This window comes from Phacochoerus africanus, chromosome 2 (assembly GCF_016906955.1).
Source record: "Phacochoerus africanus isolate WHEZ1 chromosome 2, ROS_Pafr_v1, whole genome shotgun sequence".
Taxonomy (NCBI): domain Eukaryota; kingdom Metazoa; phylum Chordata; class Mammalia; order Artiodactyla; family Suidae; genus Phacochoerus; species Phacochoerus africanus.
The window spans coordinates 21708765-21732383 of NC_062545.1; the positions used below are offsets into that span (position 1 = coordinate 21708765).

General features: G+C 41.5%; 1 protein-coding gene across 2 annotated transcripts; it reads left to right on the forward strand.

Annotated features, from left to right (window-relative positions):
- Positions 1–1802: 1802 nt before the first annotated feature.
- On the forward strand, positions 1803–21951 carry FUCA2 (alpha-L-fucosidase 2). Of its 2 annotated transcripts, XM_047770045.1 has the most exons (8): positions 1803–2150; positions 2441–2484; positions 7897–8004; positions 11518–11857; positions 13659–13869; positions 14122–14312; positions 19948–20056; positions 21256–21951. In XM_047770045.1, exons 1-8 carry the CDS (start codon positions 1945–1947, stop codon positions 21391–21393), a joined length of 1347 nt encoding a protein of 448 aa, XP_047626001.1. In that variant the 5' UTR covers positions 1803–1944; the 3' UTR covers positions 21394–21951. The 2 variants fall into 2 exon arrangements, with proteins under 2 accessions (XP_047626001.1, XP_047626000.1); XM_047770044.1 differs by lacking the exon at positions 2441–2484 and having other exon boundaries at positions 1840–2150; positions 7817–8004.
- Positions 21952–23619: the final 1668 nt, after the last annotated feature.

Below are 23619 nucleotides of genomic sequence, written 5' to 3' on the forward strand. Positions count from 1 at the left end.
TTCAAAAGATGCCGAGGCACAGTGACTAAAGGTCGATTTTTTGTTGTTGTTCAAATATGCCCTGGAGGTTTAGAGGCCACTGAGGTCCTAGATCATTCTAGGATTAAAGACCAGATAATAAAAATTATCACCCCAGTTTATCACTAACTGAGGCTACTGCAATTGTTAACAATGTTCAGTAGACTGCTGGATCCCTCCTTTCCGTATCCTGAAAATTTGGGGGGCCTTTCTGGTGGAAGCAGTGGTCTTGGGACTCCGCTGAACAGCATCAAGGGGGTGAAGGCCCTTATACCTGGGATGACAGTGGTCACTGCTGCTCCCGTGTCTTTGCAGAGATAGGAGAATGAGGGCAATAGCTACTTAGTGTCATTTCCTTCTTTCTTCCTTTATAACATTTGTGTAAAGGAAACAAGCAGCCTCAAATGGAGTCACTTATGCTAAACCCCACCAAGACTTAGTAGCTAACCTAACTGCAGTTTCAGCCTCTCCCAGGAGTGGAATTTTACACCCATCAGTCTGAAATGACCCAGTCAGCAACTAGTGAGGTAATCTTACCTGGACCCCTTGCATTTCCCTAAGGGAAAGTGACCTTATCTAAAATAACACACTCTTCGAACTTCCTTGTTCCACCCTCCTTTTGCCTGTAAAAATCTATTTTGTACAACTCCATGGGGTCACCTTTTTATTTGCTAGATAGGAGGCTGCCTGTTCATGAATCGTTGAACGAAGCCAATTTGATCTTTTTTGCTCCACTGACGTTTGTTTTTTGAACACAGTCGATAGAACCCGGGTTTGCTGAAGGACTTCAACGAATGTGCTTTGAGTGCTGCTCTACCCAGGCTCTGCTGTAAATGCAGAAACTACAGAAAGGAATGTCCCTATTCCTTTCTTCAGGGTGCTCACACACAGCCTAGTGGGAAATGAAATCTGTATCCTAACAACAAGCCAAGCCATGGACGCCTGTATTAGTGGTTGGAATGAGATGTTAATGGGAACACACAGGAGGGAGGGTGGTGACAGCTTCACAGAGGCAGTGACATTTGACCTAGTGCAGGGAAAGATGAGAGGGTTTTTTGTTTTGTGTGTGTGTCTGTATTTCGTTTTGTTTTGTTTTTTCTGGAGCGGAGAGGTGGGGGTTCTGGCTTTTCTTAACACGGGGAGACAGCTTCTGACTGATGTTCCTTGATTAATCATTCCAGGTTCTGGCTTCTTTCCCAAGCCTGCAGATTCTTAAGCATTCATTTCACTGGCTTCACCTGCCTTAGATCACCTTGTTTTCTCTTGCAGGGATTCTCAAAGTTTGGTGCTCAAACCAGCAAGATCGTCTACTTGGTTAGAAATTCAAATACTGGGTTCCCAACCAGAATTGGAAATGTCACCTGATACAGGCTCAAAGAAGTTGAGAGTCACAGTTCTAAACACACCCAGGGCCTTTGCCAGGAGCAGGGGCGGGTGGGATTGGGTGCAAGTGGTGTGTAAAATGCAGAGGCTGAGAAAGATCTGGGCTTTTCCGTGCCACCAGCCTGAGCGGGAGGAGATGAGCCATCTGAGGTTCCTTGCCTTGGTCTTCCGGTCCACGGTTCCAAATGGGCTGGTCTGTCGCGTGCCTTCTCCAGCAGTTTCTGGAAGGATCCTGTGGCTTCAGGGGAGAGGCAGTCCCACGAGTCCCTGAACCGGACTCGTTTTTCTCCCCAAAGCAGATAGACAGGAGGCTTGGCTGAGCAGCCTCAGGGTTGGCTTTGGGCCGCCTCAGTTGTGCAAGTGAGCGATGCAGGCCTCCTGGGGTCCTTCGGCTCCCCGAGCCAGAACCGGAGCCACTCCCATCCCAGCGGGGAGGGAGCCTTACTCCAAGGTCAGGTGACCCTTACGCGCAGTCAGCCAGGGACGCGGAAGGGCGACCGCTGGCAGGCCCTGGTGAGCGGACAGGACTGCAGGCGCGGGGCCATGAGGTCCCTGGAGCTGCCTCGGCTCCCGCTGCTGCTGCTTCTGCTGCTGCCGCAGGGCCCCGCTGGCGACGCAGCGCGATTCGACCCCACCTGGAAGTCCCTGGACGCTCGCCAGTTGCCCGGCTGGTTCGACCAGGCCAAGTTCGGCATCTTCATCCACTGGGGCGTGTTCTCCGTGCCCAGTTTTGGGAGCGAATGGTTCTGGTGAGTGCGCCTCCCTCCGTCTCCTCTGACCCTGCTTTGGTTCCCTCCAGCCCGACCCAGATCCCGCCTTTGCTGCTTTGTTTTGCCCTCTAGTCAGTTTCGCCTCCTGCTGTTTTAACTGCATTTGGCATTTCCGGGTGTTAAGTGTGTAATTTATTGTGTTAGTGGTTCGTGCTGATGAATGCTGAATTTTACTTCCCTGTGACTGCAGGAGTTGTCAGACACTTCATGTGGCTCCCGCTTCTCAGCTTGTGGATGATTACACTTATTATGTTGTTCTCACTCTGCAGCCTCCGAGTGACTGAAACAGCAGGAAATAATCTACTTGTGTGGGGTGAGATGGTGAAGCTTGGGCCTAAACCGCTGTCCATTGAGATACAGACTAGATGTCCCATCGCTGTTCCGCTGCTACCTGTCAATTTTCAGTTGTTCTGCCATGAAGTGTGATTTAAACATAAATGTATGTGTTTGTGAAACTAAAACTGACAGCACCTATGACTTGAACCCAGCCAGAACCCAGATCCGGACCTGAACCCAGGTGCCAGGGACTCGAACTCAGCCTAGATGGGGACTTGAACCAACAGCGTGTAAATTAGACTCACTTCCCTGGTGTCTGGACTTACCAAGGTTCAGGTTCTTTATGCCTCCATACAGAAGGAATTCAGCGAAAGACAAAGAGATGCGCAAGAATTAGATTTACTAAGATAGGATTATTGTGAGAGATGCAAGCTGGCAGGAAAGGAGGCTCTGCCCTGAGGATTAGGTGGGCTACAGTTTTATTATCCAAGGGGAGTGGGGATGGGAAAAGACCGCCTCTACATCTACTAGCGCCTCCTTAGTATCATGTAAGGGAGTATTTGACCTATAAGGCCAAACTAGGACTGTCTTGGTGCTTATTCAAATCAGCAGAAGGATGGTCCTTAAACTCCTGCCCTTGGTTTGAACCTGAATGCAGGCCTCACCCCCATCCCCTACCTAATGACCTGAGGCATATCTTGAGCCTCCACTAGTCAAGTAAGCCTACCTTGGTCTGATGGTTTTCTTGAGCAATTATTAACTTACCATGGTCTCCCAAAGTTCCCTAGGTTTCCCTCTCTATCTAGGGTCCCTTATTGGGACTTCTATAAACTACCTGTGTAACTATCCTTTTCCATCCCTATCAAAACTTTTATTCATTTGGGCATTCACCAGCTCTTTAACATTAAAATGTTACCACACATGGCTCATAGAACAATTTTTTTGAAAAGACTATTAACTCTAAAAAAAAAAAAAAAAAAATCCCAAGGATTCTTTTTTTTGGCTGCACCTTGGCATATGGAAGTTCCCAGGGATCAAACCCGTGTCTTAGCAGTGACTGGAGGGAACGCCCCCAAATTCCAAGTATTAATACACTATTACGTGAAAAGTACTGCACAAAAAAATTGCTCTTTAGATTTTTGCCTTGATATTTATAAATGTGCATGTAGTCCCTTTCAACTTTGAACTGTCTCACATATCTTTCCTAATTAAAAACTTAAGGTATTTTACACTCTTCAAGATAAAAAGTTATTATATATATGTGTGTGTGGGTGTGTGTGGACACACACACAATACGTACATATATAATATATTCCTAAGTAAAAAAAATTAACTGAGTATTTAAATCTATTTTATACTATATACATAGTGTATAAAAATATACCATATCTGTTAGATAAGTCAACTGAAAAAAAAAAAAAGTATAGTGTGAGAGCCGTCAGTTGTTTTATTTGGGGCAAACTGAGGAGTACAGCTAGGGAGATAGCCTCTCAGGGACTGCTCCGAAGAGGTAAGGGGAGAAGTCAATATATATGTGGCAACAAAACATTGTCACTTGCCGTCTGGTTCTATAAGAATGAAGTCACTAGCCACTGCAGTTTGATGACCTTCAACACACCCTGAAAAGACAGGGTGGAGATCAGGAATGAGGCCCTCTACTCTGGGAAAAATCGGCAGAACAGGTCTTTATTTATTTATTTATTTATTTTTTAGGGCCACACCTTTGGCATATGGAGGTACCCAGGCTAGGGGTCCAATTGGAGCTACAGCTGCTGGCCTACACCACAGCAACACCAGATCCGAGCCATGTCTGTGACCTACACCACAGCTCACGGCAATGCTGGATCCTTAACCCACTGAGCGAGGCCAGGGATTGAACCCTCAACCTTATGGTTCCTAGTCCGATTCGTTTCCGCTGCGCCCTAACAGGAACTCCAGAATAGGCCTTTAGATAGTAAGATACTAAAGTAGATACTAAAGATTTTATGAGCCCATTTTTTGCATTTTCTCATATCATCTACAAAAACACTAAAATCTATAACGGTGACATCTGTTCCTCGTGACTAGCAGCAAGGCTCTGCCAAAATGGGTGCTTGACTGCATGTACCCCCTTTAACTAAAGTTGTATATAGTATGACCTTTCCCCCTACCTCTTCAGAACTGGTACCTCAGAGCTATCTGAGATGCCATCTCCCAGGCTATAGTTCTCATTTTGCATCCAATAAAATATAACTCACAACTCTCATGTTATGCTTTATTTTTTTTCAGTCTACGTATGTGATTCTGTTGGCTATGCAATCAAGCAACACTTTGGCAAAAGGTTACTGCTAGTCACAAGAAAGTTACTACTAGTTACAAGAAGGTTGCTGCTAGTCACAAGAAGATGACTCCTAGTCACAAGAAGGTTACTGCTGGTCACAAGAAGGTTACTGCTGGTCATAAGGAGGTTGCTGCTAGTCATGAGGAGCAGATGTCACTGTTAATGATTTTAGTGCTTTTGTAGATATGAGAAAATGCCAGAAATTGGGCTCATAAAATCTTCAGTATCCAACTATCTGAAGGCCTGTCCTGCCTGTTTTTCCCAGAGTCGAGAGGGCCTCATTCCTGATCTCCCTCCTCTCCTTTCAGGGTGTGTTGAAAGTCAGTGATTGCAGTGGCAGGTGACTTCATTCTTATAGAACCAGATGGCAAGTGACAATTTTTAGCTGGCAGATACAATGTAGAATATAAACTATATATTTTATTAGCATTACACTGTATACATTGTACCACTTTCTACAAAGAGATTGACTTTCTACAACCAGTAACTTTCTTATTCAGTTAAGCCAGTTGATGAAAAAAACAAAAAACCCTGTATAAACTATGGAGTACTATTGATATATTCTTTTAAAATCAACTTGTAAAATAAGAGACTCTTTCTTCCCACAGCATTTCTACCAAACATATTTGCTTCAGGATGTTATAAATCTTTCTTTGCAAGTTTTGTGCTGTAAGGCATTTTGAGTTTATTTTTGAAATGTTTCAGATTAGCTAAGTACATAAATCAGCAGATTTTTATTTATCTTCTACTGAGATATAATAAATTATACTTTGCTATCATTTTGTTCAACTGGAAAGAATAGGTAAATATACATTTGGTGCTGGAAGAGGATTTATTCTGTTTGTTAATTGAAACTAGTGCTCTGCCCAAAATAGCTCATTTTAAGTCATACTTTTCTTGGCAGTGGTTAACATTTCATCTTTTACAAATGAACCCAAAGTTGTTTATTTTGACTTAGGACAATAAAGATAATTCTCATACAAAACAGTATATTTCTGTTGGTCTGGAAGTACATTAACCCCATGGAAGATTCTTTAATTATACATGGTTTCCCTTTATGTCCTCTCTAAATCTCTGCTCCCCACCCCAGTTTGACTTGGGGCAATCAACAGAGATGAGTATATCTGACTGTCCTTAATGGCCATTCAAAACCAAATAAAAATCATGGGCTGTTTACTGTAAATGCCCTTTCTCATCTCTATTAGTATGAAATTTGAGAAGTGACTCTAGACTATTATATAGAATGCAGGTTCAAATTAGATGTGCTAGGAAAAAACAGAAAGCCCTGATCTGTCAGCTTTCTGACTGTCCCAGTTTCACTTTTGTACTTCAATTTAAAAGGTAAAAAATGCATCATGGATCAATTAGTATGCTTTCACTTAAAGGTATAGAAAACCCAAATAAAAGGCATAATTATAGGCCTTGTTACTATACATAATGAGAAATTTAGAGGTCGTGGGCTCATGGATGAAATCAAAGACCTAGGCCCCTTCTGTCATCTTCAACTGTTGACTTGTCCCGTCACATGATGGTGGTCAGACATCACTTCACACAACCTTGTCCAAAAGCAGGTTGCATCTCTTTCTGTGAGAGAGGAAACCATTCTCAGGGTCTCCCATGGCTTCTCCCCAGGTTCCATTGGCCAGAGTGGGTCAAGTGTCCATGTGGTAGCAGTGATAGAAGCTGGCAGAGTATGTATCTGATCTGGGGGCAGGTATACAATAGTGCCTGTGCCATCTCATGTCCTTCTGTGAAGTCTTCTCAGTAGGAAGAACCTCTTGATCACCTTTGGGGATGTAGTGCTGATTATGAATTCACTCATCCCGTAGAAACACTCTTATGAGAAGAGTGCTAGAAGGAAGAGTAGAAGAGGGGTCAGAGACGGGGCTTGCATCTGTTTCATGAGGATAGGATTACTGTCATGTTTATTTGCCTGAAAATGATGTTTTCAGTGTAGTTTTCCTCCTGAAGTTTAGGCACCATTTTTCACAATAAATGCATAGAAAAAGTAATCCTTGAAGGCTGAGTCAATATGTTAAAATAATATCATCTTCCTAATTTTAGCATTATCGCCTCCCCCACTTGTTCTCTGCTAGTGAGTAGAATACATGCATGTTGTGTTCTGCACACTGTCTTCCTTTTGGAGCCATCATCGCCTATGTTACAAAGGACTAACTGTGTAAATATACTACATGTTGTAATTTAAAGGTGAAAAAATAACAGCAAACCAGTGGCTGGATTGGCTAGAATGTTCCGGTTGAGCTGAGTGGAGTTCACAGAGGGATAGATGGAAAACTACCAAAGTTTGCCTGAGCTTTCTTTAAGGTGAAGTCAAACTGCACTTGGAAGTGAGGAAGAGAATCTTGGTAATATTTGGGGAAGGGGGAATTTAGTAAAGGGAGCTGGGGGAGTTACAGAAGTTACTGCTGAGTCTTGAATAACACAGGCTTGGTCCACTTTTATGTAGATTGTGTGTGTGTGTGTGTGTGTGTGTGTGTGTGTGTGTGTGTGTGCTTTTTAGGGCTGCACCTGTGGCATATGGAGGTTCCCAGGCTAGGGGTCTAATTTGGAGCTGTTGCTGCTGGCCTACGCCAGAGCCACAGCAACGCCAGATCTGAGCCGCATCTTCGATCTACACCACGGCTCACGGCAACGCCAAATCATTAACCCACTGAACGAGGCCAGGGATCAAACCTGCAACCTCATGGTTCCTAGTTGGATTCATTTCTGCTGCGCCGCAATAGGAACTCCTAGATTTTTTTCAATAAATATACAATTGGCCTTCCGTATACAAGGGTTTTGTATCTCTGTATTCAGCCAATCTCAGATGGGAATTTTCATCTATGGTTGCTTGAATCCACAGATGCCAAAACTGTGGCTGTGGAGGGCTGACTGTCCTCTGTCATTTTATATAAGAGACTTGAGCATCCTCAGATTGTTGGTGTCTGCTGAGGCTCTGGGGGCCAATCCCCCATGGATACTGAGGGATAACTGTATGTCAAATGTTTATGCATCTGCTGCTTATGTGCTGTTTCCTTCCTCCCCATAGGTGGTATTGGCAAAAGGAAAAGATACCAAAGTATGTGGACTTCATGAAAAATAATTACCCTCCTGATTTCACATATGCAGATTTTGGACCACAATTTACAGCCAAATTTTTTGATGCGAACCAGTGGGCAGATATTTTACAGGCTTCTGGTGCCAAATACATTGTCCTAACTTCCAAACACCATGAAGGTATGTAAGTACAACGTTTGCAAACACTGACAGTGATTGTGAAATGTAAAGTCGTTCTTTTGGAAGAAGAAACTAAAGCAAGGTCATCCACATGAAATCAGAGTTTTCTCTTAGGAGCAATCATAAATGGCTACTCGCACTTGCTTCTAATTTAAGAGACCACATATGCCACTCAATTAAGAAGCATTAATTATGCAGAAAGATCATACCCTCCATATAACAGAGAAAAAATGAAAACTGGGCACATTTTGTTATAAGCATATATAACAATTTCCAAAAAATCAAAGATTTGATTAAAGCTATTTGAAGTGGGATGTGGGTTGCAGGTCAGTTTTATAATTGGAACTGCACTCTTTCCTTTCCTTCCACCTCTGTAATGCATTCTGGAAAGGCACCATGGGGGTTATTTTTCTGTAGTCTTGCATCAAGACTGATACACAAGGTAGTGTGTTTGGCCAATTCTATATGGCCCAATGGAGGACAATTTGCTAACGATGAAAATGATACAGATCACGTGGAAGGAACAGGATTATGGAACTGTAATAGTGCCCAGAAATACCAGAGATGGTGGAAAAATACCTAAAAGGAAACACAGTGATTGGGTTAGGGTTCTCCAGAGAAAAAGAACTAATAATAAGTGTAATACTTGTAAAGAGATTTATCATAAGAAATTGGCTCATGCAGTTACAGAGGCTGAGAAGTCCAGAGCCAGCAGTACAGTTCCAGTCTGAGTCTGCAGGCCTGAGAACCAGGAGAGTCCAAAGTTTGAGTCCAAAGGCAGGAGAAGATTGATGCCTTAGCTCAAAGTCATACAGAGTGAAATAATTCTTTCTTTTCTTTTCTTTCTTTCTTTCCTCTCTTTCTCTCTTTTTCTTTCTTTCTTAATGGCCACACCTGCGGCACATGGAACTTCCCAGGCAAGGGGTCGAACTGGAGCTGGAGCTATTGGCCTATGCCACAGCCACAGCAACACCATATCCGAGCCGCATGAAACCTATGCTGCAGCTTGTGGCAATGGCCTCATTGAGCGAGGCCAGGGATCAAACTTGTATCCTCACAGATACTAGTCACGTTCTTAACCTGCTGAACCACAATGGGAGCTCTGAAATTCTTTGTTAATCAGCCTTTTATTGTATTTAGGCCATCAGTGGATTAGATGAGGCCCACCTGCTTGGGGAGGGCAATCTGCTTTACTCAGTCTACCTGTTCAAATGTTAATCTCATCCAGAAACACCTTCATGAACATACCCTGAATAATGTTTAACCAAATATCTGGGCACCTGGTAGCCCAGTTAAGTTGACACATAAAATTAACCATTGTAGTGGTTTCACATTAATAGGAAAGATTCCATCCTTTACCATTCCAGTACCTGCAAGATCAAGGAAGCATCAGCAAATTGTTACTGTTCCAACAGCATGTTAATTAGACAACTTCCTTTGCATTACCATCTTTGCCTTGGTATAAAAAAACTTGCCTCCTGTTTTCCCTGTGGGTGGAGAGGAGATTAGGAGGGAAGAACCACAAACCCAAAATAAAGAATTATCTTAGAATATTTTTCCTTTTGGCCACATTCTAGTGGCTTAATGGTTTTCTCCTATAGATGTTTCTGAGGCTGAGAGGGATTATAAAGTGTATTCACGAAACGTGTTGATTCCTGATGTCTAGGAACATCTCCAAGCTACATGGCACGAGGTACTACATAGAGAAGTTTATTTAAAGACAAAACAAAACCATTCTTAACCCCACCGTGAGGACAGATGATGGAGCCCACATTCATAAACGCGCTAAGACTCATGTTGTCAGATGTTTTCATGCTCATGGAAGAGACCCTGCTGAGCCCATTTAGGCAGGAAGGCACTGTGAGCTTCTGGTGGTGCTACTGAACCGGAGACCCATGTGGTTTTAGTACCACCAGACATTAGAGCCTGTCAAGTTGAAACATTTAGAATAAGACTTTCAATATCGATATTGTTTTGAAGCTTACCACAACATCTTTGAAACCAGCATGAGCTGTTTTTAAAGGCTTCTTAAAAAAGAATCTAAAGCCTGTGCCCATCTTAGACTTGTCCTAATTTACAAAAGTAAAGTGTTTCACCAAAGGCACCTTATGGGAGTTCCCTGGTGGCTCAATAGGTTAAGGATTTGGGTTGTCACTGCTGAAGCTGGGGTCACTGCGTGACACAGGTTTGATCCCTGAACTGTGAACTTCTGCATGCTGTGGGCATGGCCAAATTAAAAAAAACAAATATCGAAGGCATGTTATGTATGTCTGTTCTCAAAGATTCTTCTAGATTTTAGTGGGAGAGTAACAATGTATTTATGTTCCTAGACACTAACTAAAATTTTTGAGGTTTTTATATTATTTATTATTTTCGGTTTATATAGCATTTTAATGGTATTTACATAGAAGAACCAGCAGTTTAAATGCAAATTCCTTGTAAAAAAATGTGATTTCAAAGTGCTTATGTAAAGGCATTCTTCTCCCCCATTTAGTTGGTAGATAATTCACTTTTAGGCAAAGCACAATGTCCAGGCTTATGATTTTAGAGTAGGATGAGGTTACTCATGGTGGGTACATTTCAAGGAACAGAGCTACTGGGGGATGGTACCCCACCCCCACCATGGTGAAGTGAATAATGAGGGTAAAGGAAATTTATCACTACACGTAGTGTCCTACAAGTAATGCTATAATGAAAAAAATAACCCTAAAACCAGGAAATATACTTTACTCTTCGGTTTAGAAGGCAAATGAGAACCTTGCAGGGTTGCATCTCAGGATCTTCATCGTAAGTAGTGGTAGTCATGGTTTAGCATAATAGATGTGGACAGTGCTTCTATTTTCAATGTGATCTGCTAATGCTGACTGCTGATTTTGTGCTGGACCCTGAGCTAGCTTTTGGCTGAGGATGTAGCAGGGAACAGGCAGACATACTGATGTCCCTCAAGGAGCTTACAGTTAAGAGGGATCATGTAGGAGACAGATCCAACTACCCAGACTTTATGGGGTACCCTGACAGTCCCTTTAAAAATATCCATTCTGGAGTTACCTTCATGGCTCAGCAGTTAACGAATCCGACTAGGATCCATGAGGATGTGGGTTTGATCCCAGGCCTCACCCAGTGGGTTAAGGATCCAGCATTGCCCTGAGCTATGGTGTAGGTTGCAGATGTGGCTCGGATCCCGTGTTGCCGTGGCAGTGGTGTAGGCCGGCAGCTGTAACTCCGATTCGACTCCTAACCTGGGAACCTCCATGTGCCCTAAAATAGCAAAAAAAAAAAAAAAGAAAGAAAAAAAAGAAAAAAATCTCCATTCTGTTTTGAATTCTCATTTGTTTCTCATATGCAAGCAGAATACACACTAGGGAAAAAATGGCCATAAAGCAGTTGTTTGTAGAAACAGTTATTTATATATCACGTGTGCTACCTCTATGGTTTGTTTTGGTGTTTGTATAGATGGAAATGTCCTAAAACAGAATTGATATGCTTACAGAGGTTTTTAATATGATGTTTCAGGCTTCACCTTGTGGGGCTCCAAGTACTCGTGGAACTGGAATGCTGTAGATGAGGGGCCGAAGAGGGACATTGTCAAGGAACTTGCAGTGGCCATTAGGAACAGGACTGACCTGCGTTTTGGGCTGTACTATTCCCTTTTTGAATGGTTTCATCCACTCTTCCTTGAGGACAAATCCAGCTTATTCCAGACACAACAGTTTCCAGTGTCTAAGATGCTGCCTGAGCTTTATGAGTTAGTGAACACATATCAGCCTGAGATCCTCTGGTCGGACGGCGATGGAGGGGCCCCAGACACCTATTGGAACAGCACAGGCTTCTTGGCCTGGCTGTATAATGAAAGGTGTGTGTGCTATTAGATTGCTGTTGAAACCTTAAACATTAATACACTTTAATTCCCATCCTTCTTGAAATATTTCCTTTCAGGCTCATTTGTGGTATGGGGGAGGAAATCATTGTAAAGAATGCTTATCAGATATATCAATATCTATCTATCTATCTATCTATCTATCTATCTATCTATCTATCTATTTATTTATTGTCTTTTTAGGGCCGCACCTGCAACACATGGAGGTTCCCAGGCTAGGAGTTGTGTTGGGGCTTTAGCAATGCCGGATCCTTAACCCACTGAGTGAGGCCAGGGATAGAACCTGTGTCCTCATGGATGCTAACTGGGTTCGTTAACTGCTGAGCCACAATGGGAACTCCAGATATATCAATATTTACTCAAAATAATCAAGAGTTACAGATCAGGAGTCAAATACAACTTAATAGTCTGATTTCAAAATCAGACTAAAAATCACAGAATCAGGGACTTTGAAGACATTAATTTTGTGGGTCCCCATTTTCATCTCCTATTCTGGGACAACCCTGTATAATCCTCACTGTTTCTGATTATGTGCTTTTCCATTCCTCTCATTTCTTCTTTTCACCCTCTTACCTTTGATAATCTTTGCTGCTCTGTCACCCTTGTCTGTGTCCTCTTTTCCTTCACTGTCAGCATTTTGCTCTTCCCGTTCTTTCCTCTTGCTCTCTAGCATGTTCCAGGCTGCCCCATTAGAACACAGAGTTCTGACTGAGCTCCTCATAAAGCTTACACTCTATGAACCAAATTTTATATTTATAACTAGAAAGGACTTGGTTTCATGCTCTGAAGTCAGGGAGTGTTCTGCTTGTGTTCTCTGGGCCCACAAAGGGCGCTCATACAATTACTCTGGAAAGCTCTTGATATGTAATTGCAGTTTTTCTAGGTAATCCTTCCAAAAAGAAATAGTGGGCACCCTCCACTTCAGTTTGTGAACCCAAACTGTTCCCACTAAGAGGAGAGGTGCAGCGGGTATCACCTGCCATGACAAATAATGTTGTGGGGATATTTCCTGGCACAGTGAATTCCACCATGTCAACAGTTCACTTTCATGAGATTCTTCAATATTAGACACAATTGGAAGAGAAAGAGAAAGGCTAAAATATATGTAGGAGATTATTTAGTCAAAGGTAAGAAGAAATTCAGTTTTGGCTATCATTCACAAAATATGCGGATGGGAGAAACTTCAAATAACATTGTAATGCTCTTTCTTTCTTTCTTTCTTTCTTTTTTTTTTTTTTAAGGGCCACACTTGTAGAAGTTCCCAGGCTAGGGGTCAAATCACAGATGCAGCTGCCAGCCTTCACCACAGCCACAGCAATGCCAGATCCAAGCTGCATCTGTGACCTACACAACAGCTCACAGCAATGCCGGATCCTTAACCCACTGAGTGGGACCAGGGATCGAACCTGTATCTTCTGGATACTAGTTGGGCTTGTTTCCACTGAGCCACAATGGGAACTCCCAGTGTAATACCTTTTATAATTGCTCTGTGTTCTGGACACTGGACCGTTTTATATAAATTACTTCCGTTCTAACAGTTGATGAGAAAATTGATTATTCAGAGGAGTTAGATAACTTGCTCTAGGACAGGGAGCTTAGAAAGTGACAGAGCCTGGACTACACTCTCCCCAGGTCTTTTGACTTCAAAACCATGGGCTTTGTATTATATTCCACTATAGTTATTTTTCAGAAGTGGATTTCAGTCAGAATTCTTTTCAGTGACATTTGCTTTTGTGTAAAAATTGTTCACTTAAAAAAAAAATCCTTTTCCTTTCAGCCCAGTTCGGGACACAGTGGTCACCAATGACCGCTGGGGAGCTGGTAGCATCTGTAAGCATGGTGGCTACTACACCTGCAGTGATCGTTATAACCCAGGATACCTTTTGCTGCATAAATGGGAAAACTGCATGACAATAGACAAGTTTTCCTGGGGCTATAGGAGAAATGCTGGAATCTCTGACTATCTTACAATTGAAGAATTGGTGAAGGTACAGTAAGATGTCTGATGACCATTATGGTAATATTCATAATAGTGTAGGTGTGTGAGAATTGCTTTTTTCTAAATTGTATAGCTCAAGGGCCTGTAAACACAAGATGTTATTCTTCCTGTGTGTGTTCTCCTAGATAGTGACTATATATGCATGTCTAAGCCCATAAATATGACATATTAACACATGCATGATGGAACTGTTTTCTTTCTCTTAGAACTATATTTATTCTTAATTTTTTTTTTTTTTTAGCAACTTGTAGAAACAGTTTCATGTGGAGGAAATCTCTTGATGAATATTGGGCCCACAAAAGATGGCACCATTTCTCCCATTTTCGAGGAGCGATTAAGGCAGATGGGGACTTGGCTAAAAGTCAACGGAGAAGCTATCTATGAAACCCGTGCTTGGAGATCCCAGAATGACACTGTCACTCCAGATGTGTGGTAAGTCCTATTAGATAGAGGAAGGCATTTAACATTTTTCAGAGATGAAGAGAAAGTAGAATAAAAAAGGAAATTAGACGAATGCCTACTTATACAATACACTTCTTAACTTTTTATCTACTATAGAAGAAATCAGCTTCTTTTTTTTTTTTTTTGCTTTTTTTAAGGGCTGTACCTGCGGCACATGGAAGTTCCCAGGCTAGCAGTTGAATTGGAGCTGCAGCCACCAGCCACACCACAGCAACGCCAGATCTGAGCCGTGTCTGTGACCTACACCACAGCTCACGGCAACACTTAACCCACTGAGCAAGGCTGGGGATGGAACCCACATCCTCATGGATACTAGTCAGGCTTGTAACCCACGGAGCCACAATGGGAACTCCCAGAAATTAGCATATTTTAAAATACTTATTAGTTATCCCAGTTGAGCCGAAATCATCTCCAGATTCCTCCTTAATGGTGAATAAATTTTAGGGAAAAATATTTAGCTCTTATGAAAACCGTAAGCCATTCAGAAAAATAAAAAATGCTGAGTGGTTAATCCAAAAGGGGCTTCTGGTTTAGTCAGTTAAGTAAATTCTAACTTTTGCAGTGTTATACTACATCAAATTAGCAAGGGGTCCCGAAGGGCAGAAAAAATATTAAAAATGATTTAATTTTATTTAAAATTATTTAAATTGCATTATTTAAATTGATTAAAAATCTTGTAGCTTGTTCCTATTATTCTAATAAATCTAAACCTTATGTTTCTCTAAAAGGAATTATCTTAACTGGCTAACTTTTAACTAGATTCTTCTATAAAAGCCTTGTCTCAGGTTCTGTCTGAACTTTGGAAGGTTCTATGGGCCAATGAGTCTCAGACTCTGCAAATGTGGTGGTTTCTGATGGGCATCTTAACATACATAAATCAGAGTAGGAGTAGAAAAGCTCTAAGAATTCACCTTGTGTTGCCACCTCACTGAGTACAGTCTGATCAAGTAATACAGCAACAAGTTAGACTAAATACTCTTTTTTGAACTTAGGACTTAAAAGAAATGTTCATTTCCTTGAAGAAAATAAAGTAAGGCAGTCTAGACAGAAACAACTAACTGTAGAATTTTGAGAATGTTTGGTCTGGGAGAAGCCATAATGAGAACTCGGAACCAGTCTTTCATCTTGCAGAGGCGACTTTAAATTTGGTTTTATTTATTTATTTATTCTTATTTTTATTTATTTTACTTTTTGTCTTTTAGGGCCACACCAGTGGCATATGGAGGTTCCCAGGCTAGCAGTCGAATCCGAGCTATAGCTGCTGGCCTATGCCACAGCCACATCAACTGGGGATCCGAGCTGTGTCTGCGATCTACACCACAGCTCACGGCAAGGCCAGATCCTCAGCCCACTGAGCGAGGCCAGGGACTGAACCCACATCCTCATGGATGCTGGTTGGGTTTGTTAACCACTGAGCCATGAGAACTCCTAAATTTGGTTTTAGAATTTGCTTATATTCGACTGGGAGAGTATCTGATCTGGGACTTCACAACTGTTAACCATTATACTATTAAGTAAAGATAAAAGCCAAACTACTTCACAAGGCCTAGAAAGCCATAGTCTGGCTCCACTGCACTGACCCCAGGAGGCGCACTTCCCCCTTGTCACTGTGAGAGCTCTCCCTGTTAATCCTGTGTGCTCCCAGCTTTGTTGCATCTTAAGGTGACTTCCAGGGGCATCCTTAGAGTCCTCTGAGATTTTAGCCCTGGCTGTCGCTGTCCCCAGAACTACTCTTCACATAATTCTTAGCGGTTTTAATGTCTGTATTCACAGCTCTTCTAATTTGCTGGCCTCTTGGTTCTAGTACCTCCTCCCTTCTAGGGATCCTTCCCCCTGACCTTTGTACCCCTTCTTCCAGTCATACCTTAGACCTTGGCTTACCAGTAACTGTACTCCTTCCATGATCTCAGTCTGACTCCCACCTCTGATGTTTCAGCTCATTGCACAAAGCACTTCCACTTCCGAAGGAATCTACCATCTTGATTTCTATCACTTTTCCTCTGTCCCTCATGTCTCAGCCCTTTCATGTCTTTTCTTTTCCTTCTTTTTTTCTCTTTTGGCCACACCTGCGCCACAAGAGAACTCCTCTTCTTTATCCCAACACTCCACTCCTTAACTCTCCTCTCTCCCTCTGCTGTATTCATTAAAACTCGACTTTGATTAAACTCAGCTCTGCTTCTTCCATGTCTGCCCGTGGGCAGCTAAATGTGACTAGAAATACACACACACACACAATGTCAAGTGGTCCCATGTTTGGCTTTAGGGCAAACTCCTGTATCCCGGATCCCATCCCAGACTGTCCACTCAAGGATATTGTTCTAGCAGTTCTCCCATTTGCTCCTCCTCTTCAATTTTCCCTCTTTGTTAGGTCCTTTCCTATCAGCATAAAAACTTATTTTTTCATCTTAAAATACTCTTTCGACCCCTCTTAGATTTCCAGATACTTTCCCATTTTTCTACCTTCCTTTATAGTAAAACATCTTGAATGTTTTTCACTTGCTACCTCCAATTTCTTGCTCCAGTTTTTCTCTTGAACTCACTCTGGTCGGGCTTCCACCCCTCACACTCCATAAAACCCTGTTCCCCAGGCCCACGGTAACCTGTCCTTGCCAACTCCAGGGGCAGCTCCCAGTCCTTACCATTCAAGCTTATTGGCAGCATTTGCTCAAGTGATTGCTCTCTCTTCATCTTGACTGGCCTGTTAGCTGTTCCTTCATAGGAAGGAAGGCTAGTTTCCTTTGCTGGTTCCACCTCAAATCCCTCTAAACCTTGAAGTGCCCTGAGGCCCAGGCCTTGGACTTCAAGTCTCTGTTTATCTTAATTCCCAGGTGATCTCATCCATTTTCATGGCTTTAAATGCCATACTGATGACTCAACAGTACAAAAACCTCTTTCTTAAACTCCAGACCGCATCTATTCAGTGTCCTAGTCAGCATCTCCTTTTGGACGTAAAAGCATCTTAAACCTACTATGTCCAAAACTTAGGTCCTGATTTTAAATTTTTCTCTAATTTAGCTCCACCCACAGTATCACCCATCTCTGTTAATGGCAGCTTCATCCTTTTAGGTGGTTGTCAGGCTCAGGCCCCAGACCTTGGAGTTCTCAACTCCCCTCCCCTCAACCTTTTAAAAACACCTTACAGCCAATCTATCAGCAAATATCATCATCTTTATATCCACAGAATCTGACCACTTCTTATCCTCTCCCGTGGCAACCCTCATCCTGTTCATCTCCATTGTTTTTCCTCTGGATTATTTCAGTAGCTTCTTGTCTGATCTATTTCTGTCCTTGCTCCTTTAATCTATCTGCCACAAAATGTTTAAAATAATAAGTCAGGTTATGTTATTCCCATGCTTAAATTCCTCCAGAGGCTTCCAGTCTTAGAGAAAAAGCCAGGACTTACAGAGGTTATAAGGTCCTATAAAAGCATGATCATGCTACACCCCCCCACTCCCCACCCCTTTCCTTTCTGTTAGCCTCTCTGCCCTCCCTGCTGCATTATCAGGGGGCCCAGCAGACTGCCACACCGGATGTCTGTGCTGTTCTCCCCTCCTCCAGATTCTCATATGGTTCTCCCTCACATCCTCCAGGGCTCCTCAAAAAGGTCTGCCCTGACCATTGTATTTAAAATAACACCCAGATCCCCTTTTTCCTCCCTAGAGTTGACCTAAAATGAACAGATTGCCAGTTATTTCTCCAGCAAAAATGGGTTTATTGGGGACCAGCAAAGAATTGTAATTTGGGGTCTGCAACCATGGCAAGCCACATTCAAGTCCCTGCAGCCTAAGGGAAGAACTCTTTTACTGGAGGGAAAATGGAGTTGGGAAGGCTAAACAGAGTCCACGGCTTTTCATTGGCTCATTGGAGATTTCCTTCTTCCTGTTGGCTCTGCTATTGCTGCAGGATGTGAGAGCTCCCCTCTCTGGTCTCCTGAATCTATTTTAATTGAGGTTTCTGTTTATTAACACTAGAATACTTCTTACCTAGCTTCAGTTTTCTCCAGGGCACTTAATCATCACTTGATATCTATATCTATACATGTGTGTGTGTGTGTGTGTGTGTGTGTGTGTATCCTCATTCTAATTTTTTCCACTACAGTGTAACCTCCATGAGGACAGGGACTGTGTTCAATGCTATGTCCCCAGCTCTGAAAGTGATTAGCATTTTAAGATGTCAGGCTTCTCCCTGATGATATAATCTAAAAAGATCCCTTTGTTACACTTCGATTTCCTTTCCTTTCTTAGTGCTTACCACAATTCACACTTCTGTATTATCTGTATGATTATTTAATGTCTGTCTTCCTCACTCTAGTCTAAGCTACACAAGAACAAGAACTAAGTGTGTTTTGTTTTGTATTGTATCCCTAACACCAAGCACAGTACTAGCCCCTGTGTTGACACATATATACCTGTTGAATGGAGGAATATGAAGATTTGAATCAGTAGGTGGAAAGCCATCTATTCTTGTATCTTATCCTCTTTGCTTACATTCCCCCGCCTGTTTCTTGCTCCATGAATATAGTCTGTTGAAGAGGAGTAGTGCTAGGAAAATTTTTGTTCTAAGAATTTCTTTTTAGTATTGGGGAAGTGTGGCCAGGAGGTGCTGTGATAACTGTGATTTATAATAGGAAATATATATTTGGTCTTTTTCTATTTCTGGCACAGAGTTCCTTAAGTGATGACAGCCATAAAGTTGTCTTTTGTCATGTCAGTGAGGTGATTTTGGACATTACCAAAGGATAGGGGTTAGTTATCAGGAGATCCAACCTTGTGATTAGAGGGTTGGAACTTTCAGTCCCACCCACATCCTCTAGGGAGGGGTGAGATGCTGAAGGTTGAATCACTCATCAATGGCCAATGATTTGATCAATCACGACTATGTAACAAGGCCTCCCTAAAAACCCCAAAGGATGGGGGATCAGAGAGCTTCTGGATTGGTGGAGGTGCTGGGAGAGTGGGGTACCTGGAGAGGGCATGGAAGCTCTGGGCCCTTTCCCACATCTGTGTGCCTCTCTTCCATCTTCCTGAGTTACATCCTTTTGTAGTAGACCTGTTAAGCCAGGAAGTAAAATGTTTCTGTAAATTCTGTGAGCTGCTCTAGCAAATTAATCAAGCCCAAGGCGGGAGTCATGGGAACCTCCAATCTAAAGAGGGTGGGAGGCCCACATGACACTCTGGACTTGGTGTCTGAATTTGGGGAAGGGAGGTGGTCTTGTCAGGCCAACTCCTTAACCTGTGAAACTGCACAGTATCTCTGGGTAGACAGTTGAATTATGGGACACTCAAGTGGTATCTGAGAATTGCTTTGTGATGTGGGGCAGTCCCTGCCCCACCCATACCCTGGCCCCCTGTGTGCACCCCCTGTGTGTGTGTGCGTGCGTGTGCGCACATGCGCACACACACACACACACACACACACACTGGAACTGGGATCAGAACCCTTTTGGGTGCTTTTTACACTACCATGGGTCTATTTTTCTTTTCTTCTATTAATAAAAACATTGATAAATACCTGCTAAGTGGAAGCATCTTATCTGTAAAATAATTCCAGATCTGACCCATAAATAATAATAAATATTACTATGCTTTTTTCCCCTTTTGACCAGGTATACATCCAAACCTAAAAGCAATTTGGTCTATGCTCTGTTTTTCAAGTGGCCCACATCAGGACAGCTGCTTCTTGGTCAGCCCAAAGCTACTCTGGGAGCAACAGAGGTAGGAGGGAATTTTGTCTTTATTCTTCCTTTAAATTGCCGACTAGACTATCCTGATGAAAACATGACTTTTAACTTCGAGGTGTGCCTTATATGTATTCCTCTTATATCTCAAAAGAGTAATTTTAAAATGAGCTTTATCAATGGCAATGTTTGGCAAAAACCTTTGATGAAAGTTTTCTTTCGTTTCCTAGAAAACTATACTTAAAACAGCTACATTATTTCCAGGCCTATCAATTAAAAGACTCTTCTTCACAGTCAATATATGTTGTCAGGCTCACTGCATGTATCCAGAATGATGCTTTTCATTAAAACTGCAGTTCAGATTCTTTGCCTGACATCTGAATACATCTGGATATCATGGCTCTACTATTTTAGGTTCATAAAAATTTTGGAGGAAGTTAAAGGTTAATTTAGTAATTATAACCATCAGCTCTGGCACTGAGTTCATTTGATATATTTTATAGCTTATTTCTAAGAAATTGAAAATTTCCTGGGAGGTGAATTGTCCATTTTGCTTTCCTTATAGCATCTTCCCAAATTTCATTTCTAATACTTGGGGCTGATCAGGCAGAAAGGGAAACAGTTAAAATCTGATATTTAATTACAACTTAGTGGCTTAGGCATGACATTATCTTTTTATTTTATCTAAGTTCTCTTTGGCCACCTTTAATACTATTAAGAGTTCACAGGTTTTGTTTTTGTATTACTCTACATGATAAGCAAAGTTTTCTAGTTCAAAATAACCAGAGATGTAGAAAACTCCACATTTTGTTTAAGACTAAGGATACACAACAATTACAGTAATAACTGATCACACTTATGTACTGTTCATTAGAGGGGGTTATGGGAACACTTGAGGAGGAAGGATGGCTGGGTGAGGAAGATGAGCCTTTCACCAAACACTCCATGTGAGAACTGCGCAGGCCTTAGTTGTACAGATTGGTTTGGGAGTCATTTTCCCCACCGTGACACTATTCAATCTTTATAGTTCTTCCCCAGTTTTCACACTTTTGAGAAGAATATAGGAGCAAGATAGATGTACTTATTAGATCAAGAATTAAAACAGCTTGTGATCCACTAAATAAAAGTAAAAAATGAAGCTCCTATCTACATTGCTTTTTAAGAAATATCAACCACTATTTCCCAATATATGTCACAGGGTAGATTTGGAGACATTTGTATGTTTTTAAATTTCAGGTTAAACTACTGGGACATGGACAGCCACTTAACTGGACTTTGGAGCCAAACGGCATCACGGTGGAACTGCCTCATCTAACCTTTCATCAGATGCCCTGTGAATGGGGCTGGGCTCTAGCACTAAGTAATGTGACCTAATTTGCAGCAGAGTGCTTCCTGCTGCAGTTCTGTCTAAGACGAGAATATATCACATTTCTATAATTGTAGCACATGGAGAAAGCAAATGTAAAATTCGCCAAGAATTTCCTAAATTACCCACATAACTGTTTTAAGTGCACTTTGCTATTGACATCTCTTCACACTGAATTTATTTCCGAGTGTGATTCAGAGGTAGGGGGTTTTGTTTCTGAGCAGCTAGGAATTGGTGGTGGTAAGGACTGAATGGTGTCTTCTGCAAAATTCACATGTTGATGCCCTAACCCCCAATGTGACTGTATTTGGAGATTTTTTTTAAAGAAGTAGCTAAGGTTAAATGAAGTCATAACAGTGGGACCTTCATCCAACATGACTGGTGTCCTTATAAGACTAGGAGGAGCAGGGATGCAGGCACACAGATGAAAACATGATATATGGATGCAGTGAGAAGGTGGCCATCTGCTAACCAAGGAGAAAGGCTCAAGAGAAACGATGTCTGCTGACACCTCGGGCTTTCAGCCTCTAGAACTGTGAGAAAATAAATTACTGTTGTTTAAGCCACCCAATCTGTGGTATTTACTATGGCAACCCTAGGTCACAGGTATATAATAACTTTGGCTTAGTTTATTTCCAGTGCTTACAGTAATTGCCTTTTTATTTTAAAAAATGTTTGTTTTTTTTTTTCCTCTTGGTAATAAAACTGATATGTTTACTATAGGTATTAAAACTATACAGAAGTGCTTAAAGGTAAAATTCACTGTTAAGATCACCACTATTAACATTTTAGTATATATTCTTCCAGGCTTTTGGGGGGGTGAGAGTATGGAATTGGAGGTATGGGCCCATTTTTATATAGGTAGGCTAATTTGAGGTTCAATTTAAATCAATAAATTAGCTTCCTGTATTTGCCTTTAAGCAAACTGAACTCAAAAACCTAGCTGAAAATTAGGAAATCTATTCAGATCTTCCCTAAGAATGAAGCAAAATAATGAAGCCAAAATCATACTGATATTGATGTAAACTTAAAGAAACATTGATTAAAAAACTTACTCCTCTCAACAAAAGATATTCCAGCTGGCTTGATCTTTATTTGAAGTGCTATAGTGTTCCATTTTGTCACGTCATTGAAATGTAGACATCTCATTGTTCCCTAAAAATGCTTCAAGCAGAGAGGGAAATAAAACACTATTCATATTTATTTTCTAAAATCATGCTGAAGTTGAAAACGTTTAAAAAATTATTCATGGAGTTTCTGTTGTGGCTCAGTGGGTTAAAAATCCAACTAGGATCCATGAGGACATAGGTTCGATCCCCGGCCTCACTCAGTGGGTTCAGGATCCTGTGTTGCTGAGAGCTGTGGTGTAGGTGGCAGGCGAGGCTTATATCCCAAGTTGCTATGGCTATGGTATAGGCCGGCAGCTGCAGCTCCAATTTGACTCTGGGCCTGAGGAACTTGCATATGCTGTAAATGCAGCCCTCAAAATAAAAAAATAAAAAAAGCAAAAAAAAAATTATTCATTGCTTAAGTTCCTACAACTATCAAAATTTTGAAACCATGCCAACATATTTACCTAAGTACTCTAAGAGTGCTAAATCCTAATTAACATTTTATTAGAGATCCAACAAGGACAGATTAGTCCAACAGTCCAACACTAGACTAAGAAAAAAACAACAAAGAAACGGGGGAGTGGGGAGGGGAACCAGCAAAAAACCGCAAATGAACAAGATTAAAATAATCTTAACATAAAAATGAGGTCACCTGTTTTTTTGAGACTAAAATCTCAACCATTTAAATTCCTACCCTGTCCATCTTGACTTACACAAATAAGTCAAGGAAAATGGAACTCTTTAAGCAAATTATAATTAGATATAGGGTTGAGTTAAAGGGTAGCTGTGAGGGAACTAAATGATAAAATACAGCTCAGCATTTAGAGGTGCTGATAAAATGCTTTGCTAATAACCTGACACTGTATGAAACAGAATGAGATACTAAATATGTTTCTTTAAGGTATATCTTGCTTATATGTGAAATGTACTACAAATGGGCCTCATATCAAGGATTTTAAAACGTTTTATCAAATTCTTAGACTTACCATTGGAATGAAGGACAAGAATTATAATAAGGATAATTAATAATCAGATCTCTCATTACCTATTCTAAACCAATGAGTCTTATCCCCCAACCAATTAATCCTTTTCCCAGAGTTACAGGCACAAAATTGACTTGTT